The following is a 12,427-nucleotide window of genomic DNA, read 5'->3' as shown; positions in this document are numbered from 1 at the left end:
AGGCAGGAGAATCGCTTAATCCAGGAGGTAGAGTTTGCAGTGAGCTGAGATCATGCCACTGAAGTCCATCCTGGGTGACAGAGCAAGACTCTGTCTCAAAAACATTCTCTATAACGCCAATTCTCAGCTCCAGCCAACTTAAACCATCAATGAGCAAAACGAGTTTGACTTGACCACTGGTAAATATTGGAGAGGTATTCAGAGTTCTTAGACACCCAATTCTGCAACTTATTCTGTAGTTCCAGGCTTAGAACTCGTCTTGGTTCAAAGCAAATCCCTTTATTTCAAATGCATTACCAAATGAGATCCAACTCAACAATTTATTCTACTATTTTGCAGTGCTCACCCATACTCATACTCCAGTTGAAACAGCCTATTATCTGTTTTCTTAAGATACCTTTTCACTTGTTTCCTTGCATCATGCCTTTATACTTTCTGTTCCTTTTATTATGAACTTCTCCTCCCTTTCTGTTGCAATGGATTCTTGCCCATTCTTCAAAAAAAATAAAAATAAACCCTTTTTAGTGAAAATGGGATGTCCGAGATCTTCCATCACCTGTACAAGTAGGTGGAATTGTGTAGGTTCCATATTCTCAGTGTATTTTCATGACACATATGTAGGCTATATTTCATATAGAATTCTTAGAAATTCTCTTTGAGCATACAAATCCCCCCTGACACTAGCTAATTAACTTTTTTTCTCCTTACAGGGAAAGTGATACTGATACTATAAACTTTTTTTTTTCTAAAAATGATACGTTAAAAGTTACACGCCTTTTTCTTTTGAGACAGGATCATACTATGTTGCCCAAGTAGGTCTCGAAGTCCTAGGCTCAGAAGTCCTCCCCTGGCTATGGGCCTTTTAAATTCTGTGATGTATTTGCATGTTTGAGTGAGAATACACCTTACTCTGCTTACAGCTTTTGTGTTCTGGCCCTGTTGTCTCATACATTTAAATGTGCCTTTTCCTAATATATTGAGGGAGGAATCTATTCTTTCGTTTGGGTTCTAATAAAATATATTTTGGTCTAATTTTGGATGACTCTTTTACATGATTTCATGAATGAAAATAATTTCATAAATTGCAGAATAAGCCAACAATTTCTGGATGAAGAAAGTTGTAGAACATGACAAAAGAAGGGACTTCTATTCCATTGTTGGAAGAGACAGTCTGGAAATCCGCCACAGAGGCTGAGACATATTCCCTTACTTATTTTTAATATCCTTCTCAAGGGCAAGAAATACCACTCCAAGGCTCATAATAGTTTAGGTAGGTGAACTTTCCACCCTCAGGCAAAATGTTGAAATATGAATACACACATAAGCATATACTTTAGGCATACATAACAGGAATTATAGGTAAAACCATTTGATCAGCCTCTACTTTTTCATCTGTCTTGGAAGGAGTTAAACATAATTTAATTTCATGGGCATATAAAATACATTTTATTCATATATATTTTTACTTGTATGTATCAGGATAGGCTATATAGGCTGGAATGACAAACTCCAAAGCACAGGAATTTAAAATGAAAAAGGCCTATTTATCACAGGTATACAGACCAGTGTTGTGGTTCTCTCATCATAGTTACTCAAGGACCCAGGTAGAAGGAGCAGTCACAATTCCAAATAGTAACTTAGAGATCGAAAATTCTCACAATTGCAGATTCCCCTAGGAAGTGACACACTTTACCTCCACTCACAATGTATTATTGTTTCCCTAAGCCCACTCAACCATAATCAGACCAGGGAGTGCAGTCCTACTATAGGCCCAGAAAGAAAGGGGGACAAATATTTAGCCAAAGGACTAATGACAACCTCATGGCTTTATTTCTCAAATACACATGTGTTAAAGCTTTATAATAACCACATTCTCATAATTGTTCTTCATAATATTCAAAGAAATAAATAAACTCACCTGAAGTAGGTTGGAATCTCCTTTCGTTTCAAGTAAATCCTGAGTTACCAGAAGATGCTCGCTTTTCTCACAGCTCTCTTGGCTGATGAGCGTGTCCGCATAGTTGGGCTGGGGGAAAATCAGGTGGCTCTTCCGCGAGTCCGCAGTGAGGGAGACCTCGTGGGAATAGGTCTGCAGGAAAGCCCGCACCCCGTCCACGCCCACAAAGTGCGAGCCGGGCACGCTCGCTAAGCCGCCTCCCGAAGCCTGCAGCAGACGTGATTTGTGCCAGCGCCGAAGCCTGAGCGCCAGCAGCACGATGACAAAGGCCAGGAAGACGCAGGAGACCGCGGCCACCGCCACCACCAGGTACAGAGTGAGGTCCGAATCGTTGGGTTTGGCGGAGGGCTCGAGGCTGCCCAGATCGGCCAGGAGGTCGGGGATCCTGTCTGCCACGGCCACGGTGAGCGTGACAGTGGCGGAGAGAGGGGGCTGGCCGTGGTCCTGGACGGCCACCACGAGGCTCTGCTTGAGCGCGTCTCTGTCCAGCAGGGCTCGCGCCGTGCGCACCTCGCCCGTGTGCAGCCCCACCGCGAAGAGTCCTGGCTCGCTGGCCTTGAGCAGGTGGTAAGACAGCCAGGCGTTCTGGCCCGAGTCTCTGTCCACCGCCACCACCTTGGTCACCAGGTAGCCGGGCTCTGCGGAGCGGGGCGCCAGCTCCACGCCGGTGGAACCATCTGTGGGGATGGCGGGGTACAGGATCTCGGGCGCATTGTCGTTCTGGTCCAGCACGAACAGGTTCAGCGACACGTTGCTGCTGAGTGGAGGGTTCCCGCTGTCGCTGGCTGTCACCAGTAGTTTCAAGTCTCTAAATTGCTCGTAGTCGAAGGATCGCAGCGCATATAGGACGCCAGTGTTGGAGTTGATGGAGACGTAGGAGGACAGGGGCGCCCCCTGGAGGGTGTCCTCGGTCAATGCATAAGTGATGTGGGCGTTGTCGTTGCTATCTGGGTCCTGGGCCGTCACTGAGAAGATGGAGGCTCCTCTGGGGTTGTTTTCTGGAATGTAGGCGGAGTAGGATAAGTGAGGGAAGGTGGGTGGGTTGTCATTGATGTCAATCACATTCAAGATGATGTGAGTTTCTGTGGACAGTGGCGGGCTTCCCCCATCTGAGGCTCTCAGACTGATGTTATATTCTGACATTTGTTCGCGGTCTAGGGATGTGGCCGTCACTAAGCGGTAATATTGGTCTATTGATTTTTCTAACTTAAATGGCAGATTTCCCAGGACAAAAACTGCAACCTGCCCATTCTGCCCAGAATCTCGGTCATGCACATCGATAAGAGCAATTTCTCTTCCAACGGTGCCCTCTTCTGGGACTGAGCCTGTGAGAGACGTAATTGTAATTTCTGGAGCATTGTCATTCACATCCAGAACCGTGAGTAGAATCTTGGCTCTTGAAAGAAGACCTGGTCCATCCTGTGCTTCAATTTTAATTTCATAGAACATGGCATCCTCATAATCTAGATTTTTTAATATTGATACTTCTCCACTCACTGAGTTGAGATGGAAAATCTCAGCGATTTTCCCAGGCATTTTATCTAGAATATAAGACACTTGAGCGTTGAATCCCTCATCAGGGTCAGTAGCATTCACTGTGAGCAGCCGGGTACCCACAGGCACGTTCTCCCAAACACTTACACGGTACTCAGACTGAGTAAACATTGGTGGGTTGTCATTTGCATCCAGGACTATCACTTGGATGTGCAAGTTGCCAGAGTGGACAGGGTCGCCACCATCAGAGGCAACCAGGACAAGCTGGTGAATTTCTTTTTTCTCACGGTCCAGGGCCTGCTCCAGCACCAGCTCTGGATACTTGGCCCCCTCAGAGACGCTATTCACAGCCAGAGAGAAGTAGTCATTAGGGCTAAGCTTGTAGTTCTGCAGGGAGTTCATGCCTACATCTGGGTCAAAAGCAGTTTTAAGTGGAAATCGGGTTCCAGGAACCGTTAGTTCACCAATTTTTATTTCCAATTCCTCTGTTGGGAAATTAGGAGCATTATCATTAATATCTTTAATTTCTATTTCTACTTCAAAAATTTTCAATTTATCCTCAACCAGGATGTTAAATTTTACCAGACACAGTGGGATCTGAGCGCAGAGCTCCTCCCGGTCTATCCTCTCCGCGGTGACCAAGCTGCCGCTTCGCGGATTCAGAGAGAAAAACTGCGTCCTACCTCTGGAGACGATGCGGACTCCGCGCTCAGCCAGCTCCCGGGGCTTTAACCCCAGGTCTTTAGCGATGCTGCCCACGAAGGAACCTTTATCTTGCTCCTCAGACACCGAGTAGCGGATCTGACCGGATCCTGTTTCACACAGCGTCCCCAGAAGCGCGCACAGCAGGGCCAGTCCTCTGCCATTTCGGAAACTCAGGCATTTGGTCATTTCCTTTTCGGGGAATAGCTTTCTCTGAATTCGGTTCCAGTTTCCCACGACGGACTCCAATCTTATTTTCTCAAGAAACGAAGTATTTTATGGGCCTAATTCACAGGTCAAACCGCTCGTTGACTAAGAGGTGAGGTTGGCAGCCGCCTCGGATTTTCTGAGTCTAATTTGCTGGTTCTTTGCATTGCAGGAGCAAGGAAATGGTGGACTAGTTCTCCAGCTGCGTTCTCCTTCTTGAGTGGTCAACAGCGACACTAAGAGGCCTAACCGTTTACTGCATCCTCTCATACAAACAGATGATTATTTTTGAGTTATCCAAGACCTGAAATCCTTCTTCTCAGAGATAAGAGGACTAGTGTTGATTGAACATAATTGAATTGATATATGTTAAACAGTGTGGCCTCAAGTTATCTTTCTTGGGAATCCATGCACTAACCTTAATGCCACCAATATTGCTTCAGACATAGTGGAGTTAACTGTTTTGAACTGTTCAGTTTAAGAAACACACAGTAACAAAGAACTGGCCCTAAGGACCAACACAACTATTAAAAGACATGACCACCACTTGTTCTTCAACCACTGAATCTGGATAATGTGTTTATTGTTATACTTACTACATTTATCAGGGTTATTTGATATCTTTCACCTTTCCCTCTCTATACTTTTAACTCTCTAAGAGCTGAGAGAAGGAAAAGAAGAAAAGAAGCACACAAAAATATCAGCCATATTTATACATTATATTTCTTTAAGTTTGTTCTTGGTGACCTGATAACTTAGTTTCAACATTTGTTGTTATTTAATATTCATTAAACAAATACATAATTAGGTGTCAGACAATATGTTTAGGGATTTAAGGTGAACAATATAGACACAGTCACTTCCTTCACAGAGATTATAAGGATATAAAAGCAAACAGGGAATTGTAGCGTACTGAGATAATTACCATAGTGGGAAAAGCCAAGCGGGTTAGGGGGGCCTTCAATTGGGCCTTTAAGGTTAGCAAAGGCTTTCCCAGGAAACATGAGAGGAGTGGATCAGTGAAAAGGCCTGGATGTGGGAGAGAACAGCATGACAATGCCTAGATGTGAGAGCGAATTCACAGCCCCTCAGGGTACTGAAAGAAGTTCGCTTTATTTAAATCTAGACTGTAAGGATGTTTTTTCAAAACCCACTACTAAAACCAGTAGAAATAAGCTTTTATGTTCCAGAATCTCTTTCTCTATAAGTTTCCAAGCACAGAAATATAAACACATATATTTGTCATTTCAATCATGATGCATGACATATCTATGCATAAGGCATTTATTCTTGTGGAGTTACTACACACACTAAAAATAACTGCTTTAATTATCCTGTTTATACTTTATTATTCACTTACAAGTAAAGATATTGTGACATATTATGCCACAGTGAGTTCCAATTTTACTCATAGAGAATTATGTAATAGTAACCAAAACAACACATTGTCTCAGAAAAGATGCAACATAAAGAATCACGGCACTTTGAGAGATACGGTGTCATTCAATAAAAGGCTCAATTGGTACATGATAATTTCCAAATAAAAATTAAAAATTATGCCATTTACATAGAACATTAGTGTGTTTATTGTTCTCTGTTATTAAATACATAACCAACATACAATAGGAAGAGGAATGGGAAAAGAAAATTGTTCAGAGGGGCATTGGGATTGGGTGAGGGATTGGGAACATTTCTAGCAGCTACTGTGAGTAGAAACCTTGAGAAGAGAGATGTATACAAAAGATGGTTCTGGACAATTGTATGATATGAATCTTTTGTATCTTTTCTTTAAGCAAAACTATATTGAGGATATATATTATTTTAAAGATTAAAAGGCACTATGGTTCCCACATATGAGAAAGATAAAAAAAGGAGAAACCTGTTTATTACTACTTTACAACTTTATTATAGAGCAGATGATAAATCAGTCACTTCTTCAAGAAGCACATAGCTTAGAGACTAATGTGATTTTTAAAACTAAGCCAAAATAAAATGACATAAATTCCGGAAACACTGTAAGGAATGTATATTTCTAAATTTCCATATTTTTAACAGGGAAGGGCATGCAAGTTAAGGAAAACAATTTTGCTGTCAAACTGAGAGAAATATATTAAGACTGAATGAGAAAGAATTAGCCGACTAAGGTGTTTCACTGTTCATATACAGATTCAAATATAAAGTAAAAGTCATATTTTAAAAGAAGAAAGGACTTGAGCAAACATAAACTCCAATCTTTATATTTTTAACAAAGAAAAAAATTGTTGATCCGGGTGGATGAGATGATTTGCCCAGGGGTGAAGAAGAAAGTGTAAGAGACCAGATACCCTAGTCACTCAATGCAGTGCTCTTTGGATAATCATCTATTAACTCCTGGTTTACATTCATTGCACAACGATTCTCGTGTCTCTTCTTCCTCTTACAGCCTGTGAACACTAAGACCTACCAAGAAATAATTCACCAAGGCTCACTTCCTACAACTTGACTCTGCCCTCAAGGAAATACGGGGAACAAAATAGATATAGTAAACAAGTGAATTACTTCAGCAAACTAGCTTGTACGGATGTTGTGAAAAGATAGATTACCTGAGAAGACGTTTCTTCCCTTTCATCTTCGAGTAGAGATTGAGGTGCTGATAAAAAATCCTTTTTCTCACAGCTCTCCTGGCTGATGAGCGTGTCAGCGTAGTTGGGCTGGGGGAAGATCAGGTGACTCTTCCGCGAGTCCGCAGTGAGAGAGACCTCGTGGGAATAGGTCTGCAGGAAAGCCCGCACCCCATTCACGCCCACAAAGTGGGAGCTCGTCATGCCTGTGAAGCTGCCTCCTGAAGCCTGCATCAGGCGTGATTTGTGCCAGCGCCGAAGCCTGAGCGCCAGCAGCACGATGACAAAGGCCAGGAAGACGCAGGAGACCGCAGCCACCGCCACCACCAGGTATAGAGTGAGGTCCGAATCGTTGGGTTTGGCGGAGGGCTCGAGGCTGCCCAGATCGGCCAGGAGGTCGGGGATCCTGTCTGCCACGGCCACGGTGAGCGTGACAGTGGCGGAGAGAGGGGGCTGGCCGTGGTCCTGGACGGCCACCACGAGGCTCTGCTTGAGCGCGTCTCTGTCCAGCAGGGCTCGCGCCGTGCGCACCTCGCCCGTGTGCAGCCCCACCGCGAAGAGTCCTGGCTCGCTGGCCTTGAGCAGGTGGTAAGACAGCCAGGCGTTCTGGCCCGAGTCTCTGTCCACCGCCACCACCTTGGTCACCAGGTAGCCGGGCTCTGCGGAGCGGGGCGCCAGCTCCACGCCGGTGGAACCATCTGTGGGGATGGCGGGGTACAGGATCTCGGGCGCATTGTCGTTCTGGTCCAGCACGAACAGGCTTACTGATACATTGCTACTGAGTGGAGGGTTCCCGCTGTCCCGCGCCATCACCCACAGTTGCAAGTCTCGAAACTGCTCGTAATCAAAGGAGCGCAGTGCATAGAGGACTCCAGTGTCAGAGTTGATAGAGATGTAAGAGGATAAGGGTGCCCCCTGAACAGTGTCCTCCGCGAAAGAGTAAGTTACATGAGCATTGTCGTTGCTGTCGGGGTCATGGGCCGTCACTGAGAAGACAGAGGCTCCTCTGGGGTTGTTTTCAGGAATGTAGGCGGAGTAGGATGTGCGGGAGAAGGTGGGTGCGTTGTCGTTGATGTCTGCCACCTGGAGCAAAACGTGAGCATCCGTGGACAGGGAGGGGTTCCCTCCATCTTTAGCGGTTAGAGTGATGTTGTAAAAGGAAAACTGTTCCCTGTCAAGGGCTCTGGTTGTAACCAGTCGGTAGTAATTGTCCACTGACTTTTCTAACTTAAAGGGAAGATTCTCAGGGAGTGAACAGGTGATGAATGCATTCTGCCCAGAGTCTCTATCATGTACATTAAAAAGCCCAATTACGGTTCCTGGAGGAGAGTCTTCAGAAACTGAGCTAGTAGCAGATGTTATGTAAAATTCTGGGGCATTGTCATTCACGTCCAGAACCGTAATGATAACCTTCGTTCTGGTTAGAAGGCCCGGACCATCCTGAGCTTCAATATCAATTTCATGGAATGTAGCATCCTCATAATCTAGATCTTTTATGATTGTCAGATCTCCAGATGTTGACTTAAGCTCAAATACCTCTGAGGTTTCTCCAGGGCTTTTCTCTAGAAAATATGCCACTTGAGCGTTGTAGCCCTCATCTGCGTCAGTGGCGGTCACCGTGAGTATCCGGGTGTCCACGGGCGTATTCTCGGGAACGCTTATGCGGTACTCGGGCTGTGTAAAAACAGGCGCGTTGTCGTTCACATCCAGGACCTTCACGCAGATGCGGGAGGTGCCAGATAGCACTGGGTCACCCCCATCAGAAGCCACGAGAACGAGGTGGTGAACAGCCTCTTCCTCGCGGTCCAGAGCGCGCTCCAGCACCAGTTCTGGGTACTTGTTCCCATCAACTCCGCTTCGCACGTCCAGGGAGAAGTGATCATTTAGGTTGAGTGCATACTTCTGAAGGGCGTTCTCACCTACGTCCGCATCATGCGCATTCTTAAGAGGAATCCGGAATCCTGGCGTAGTGGTTTCACTGATTTTTAGCTCCAGTTCCTCTACTCCAAAGCGAGGGGCATTATCGTTAATATCTGTTATTTCCACCTCTACTGAATAAATAGTCAATTTGTCCTCCAGCAGGATGTTAAAATTCAACAGACACGGTGCGCTCTGAGCGCAGAGCTCCTCCCGGTCTATCCTGCTCGCAGTGACCAAGCTGCCGCTTCGCGGGTTCAGAGCAAAGAGCTGGGTCCTACCTCTGGAGACGATGCGGACTCCCCGCTCTGCCAGTGCCAGGGGCTCCAAACCCAAGTCCTTGGCGATGTTGCCTACGAAGGAGCCTCTGTCGATCTCTTCTGGCACAGAATAGCGAATCTGCCCAGCCCTGGCCTCCCACAGGGTCGCCAAAAGGAAGCACAGCAGGACCAGTTTTCTGCAGTGTGGCAACTTTTGCAGAGCCGCCATTTCCTTCCTGTCGCAGTTTTCTCCGAGTCAACTTCCAGCATTCAGTGCGGATTCCAATCTTTATTCCTCAGGCTGTGAGATGACCAGCATTCACAGGACCCAGGTCCCTATGGAGACAAATGGTGGGCTGTTCGACTGAATTTATTTGGTGCCCTGAAGCTTTAGGGCCAAACCTCCAGCCTGTTGTGCTGTGGGAGGCGTGTTGCTGGATTGGTTGGCTTTGCTGCTTTTTACTCCTTAGGTGGTCAACAGCGACGCTCAGAGGCCTAAATAATTTCTGCACCTGCTCGGGAAAACTTAAGTTACTTCTTGTTTGTTTGCCTTTGTTGACTTTCAAGGTGCTTTAAAGAATCTTACAGCTCTAAGATACCGTAGAATTAGATCTTTCAAAACAGGAATTTTTTAATCAGGATTAATAAGACTGGTATAAATGAACATGACCTTGATAATAGTTGCTAGGAAAGTATAATTGACTGCTCAAGGCATTAATCAATGCCACCACTGCTCTTGCTACAAACATCTTCCATCTCTTATTGTATAATCAGAAGCAGTAAGATCAATTAAGAAACGTTAGCTACATTTTCTTCTAAGGTTATATATTTTGAACTTTTGTGGTTGATGGCTTAGCATTTACCTTCAAAATCTGCCTTTAAATTATTGAATCATCAGACACTTAGTTGGGTACATGTGCCTCCCACTTTGCATGACTGGGGCTGGAGATAGAAATGGTGAACATGATAAACACAGGCCCTGGTCTCAAGCATGAAGGTTGGAGGAGGACATAAGAAAGTAAAGAGAGTGTAATAGAGTAATGAGAGTGTAATAGAATAAAGTAAAGAGAGTGTAATTGCCATGATATGAGGTAGGAAACACTGGGTGATGGAGAAATACCTGGGAAGGGTATCCAGTCTAGATTTGGAGTCAGAAAAGTCTTTTTGAGGGCATGATTGAAGCTGAATCCTAAAAAGTAGGATTGAATCAAGAAAAAGGCTGAAGAATTGTTCTAGAACCTCAGAATAAATGCTTGAAGGTGAGAGACAGCATGGAACATTACAGAAATGGAAAGCAGATCTATTTGATAAAGCTAGAGTTGGAAGGGGATTTTGGAATCAGTCACTCAAAATTGTTTGAGGTTGTCAAGTTCTTTTTCTGATATTCATTTTCCAAGGGTGTAAAATACAATGCAGTGGATGTCTTCTTACTCCTGTTTTATCTTTATCATTTTGACCATTGTCAAGCATACAATTCCGTGACATTAAGTACATTCAAATTACATTCTGGTGTGATCATTACCACCATCCACCTCCAGAGCTTTTTCATCCTCCCCAACTGAAACTCTCTACTTATTAAATAGTAACTCCCCATTGCCTTTCACCCAGTCCCTGGCAGCTACCATTCTACCTTTTGCTCTATGAGTTTGACTAATCTAGGAACTTCATATATGAGGAATTGTACAGTATTTGTCATTTTTTGACAGGTTTATTTCACTTGACAACATGTCTTTGAAGTTCGTCCATATTGTAGCATGTAACAGAATTCCCTTCCTTTTTAAGGCTGATTAATAGTCCATTGTATTTGTGAACCACTTTTTGTTTACCCATTCATCTGTCAATGGACACTTGGGTTACTTCCACTTTTCAACTATTGTGACTAATGCTGCCATAAACATAGGTGTACAAATATCTGTTGAAGTCCCTACTTTCACTTCTTTTGGGTAATAACCAGAGTGGAATTGCTGGATTATATGGTAATCCTATGTTTAAATTTTTGAGGAATCACCATACCATTTTCCACAGCAGTTGTATCATTTTATATTCACCAGCAATGCACAAGAATTCCAATTTCTCCATATTCTTGTTAACACTTATTTTCTTTTCTTTTATGACAGCAATTCTAATGAATGTGAAGTAGTATCTCATTACGGTTTTGATTTGCATTTCCCTAATGACTAGTGATGTTGAACATATGACTAGTGATGTTGAACATCTTTTCACATGGTTTTGGCCATTTGTATATCATCTTTGGAGAAATGTCTATTCAAGTCCTTTGCTCATTTTAACATCCAATTGTTTGGGAGGTTTTGTTGTTGAATTGTGGGAGTTCTTTATTCTGGATATCCATTCTTAGATATATGATTTGGAAACATTTTCTCTCATTCTGTGGGCTGCCTTTTCACTCTATTGATATTGTTCTTTGCTGCACATAGTTTTTAATTGTGATAAAGTCCAGTATACCTTTTTTTTTCTTTTGTTGCTTGTGCTTTTGGTGTCATATCCAAGAAATCATTGCCAAAATCAATGTTATGAAGGTTTCATCCTGTTTTCTTCTGAGAGTTGCATAGTTTTAGTTCTTAAACGTAATAGCTAAAAGGGTCTTATTGCTTCTGAATATTGCTTCTTTGATCCATTTTGAATTAATTTTTGTAAGTGGTATAAGTGGAATTGCCCATTTCTGGTGACCCTTTAGTCTGTTTGCCTTTTGACTCCTTCCTTGTTGAAATTTTCTCATTTTTACTTTCATCCATTCCTCTTAGAAGACTGAAGAAAAATGTATTGGAAATAATTGATACCAACCCTGTTTTCTTGTAGAGTTACTATGGTATATCTTGCTTTGGTTTTTTAATTTTTATTTTTGTGTTTGTGTTTGTTTTGTTTTATAGAGGTTGGGTCTTGTTATACTGCCCAGGCTGGATTCAAACTCCTGGGCTCAAGCAATCCTACTGCCTCAGCCTACTCAATAGCTGGGATTATAGATATGCCATTGTGCCTGGCTCTCTTAAATGAGTCCTAACATTAGACTTGACAGAATTTTCATTTTCTCCCCACTGGTTTTACTACAACATTTTTTGTCTGCTTCTGTTACTTCATCCTCAGAATTCTTCCATGGTTGCATTTCAAAAATGTATCTCTTTGTTATTTTTTGCATCATTTTATTTTAGTATATACTCATTATGTGTTTTTTATCTTCTTAAATGGCAAGCTAAATTCATGTATTTTAAAGAATTTTGGCCGGGCGGGGTGGCTCAAGCCTGTAATCCCAGCACTTTGGGAGGCTGAGACGG

The 12,427-nt window shown here is 43.4% G+C and overlaps 1 protein-coding gene across 7 annotated transcripts in view; it reads right to left on the bottom strand.

Annotated features, from left to right (window-relative positions):
* Window positions 1–12,427, bottom strand: part of LOC702071 (protocadherin gamma-C4) — a 188,716-nt gene that overhangs the window by 170,178 nt on the left and 6,111 nt on the right. The window contains exons 1-2 of one of the 7 annotated variants that reach the window (XM_077937215.1): window positions 7,778–9,616; window positions 1,919–2,765 (exon numbers count right to left, since the gene is read on the bottom strand). The exons of 1 other annotated variant lie outside the window; for it this stretch is intronic. In XM_077937215.1, the coding sequence (XP_077793341.1) occupies window positions 1,919–2,765; window positions 7,778–9,366 (2,436 nt within the window). In that variant the 5' untranslated portion in view covers window positions 9,367–9,616. Of the gene's footprint in view, window positions 1–1,753; window positions 4,553–6,942; window positions 9,617–11,233; window positions 12,388–12,427 lie in introns of those variants that run through there. 5 more of the 7 variants (XM_077937230.1, XM_077937223.1, XM_077937206.1 and 2 more) reach the window with 5 other exon arrangements.

The sequence above is a fragment of the Macaca mulatta genome, chromosome 6 (assembly GCF_049350105.2).
Source record: "Macaca mulatta isolate MMU2019108-1 chromosome 6, T2T-MMU8v2.0, whole genome shotgun sequence".
NCBI classification, from domain to species: domain Eukaryota; kingdom Metazoa; phylum Chordata; class Mammalia; order Primates; family Cercopithecidae; genus Macaca; species Macaca mulatta.
Note: the sequence above shows the minus strand (reverse complement) of the source record. Positions and strands in the feature narration are given on the sequence as shown.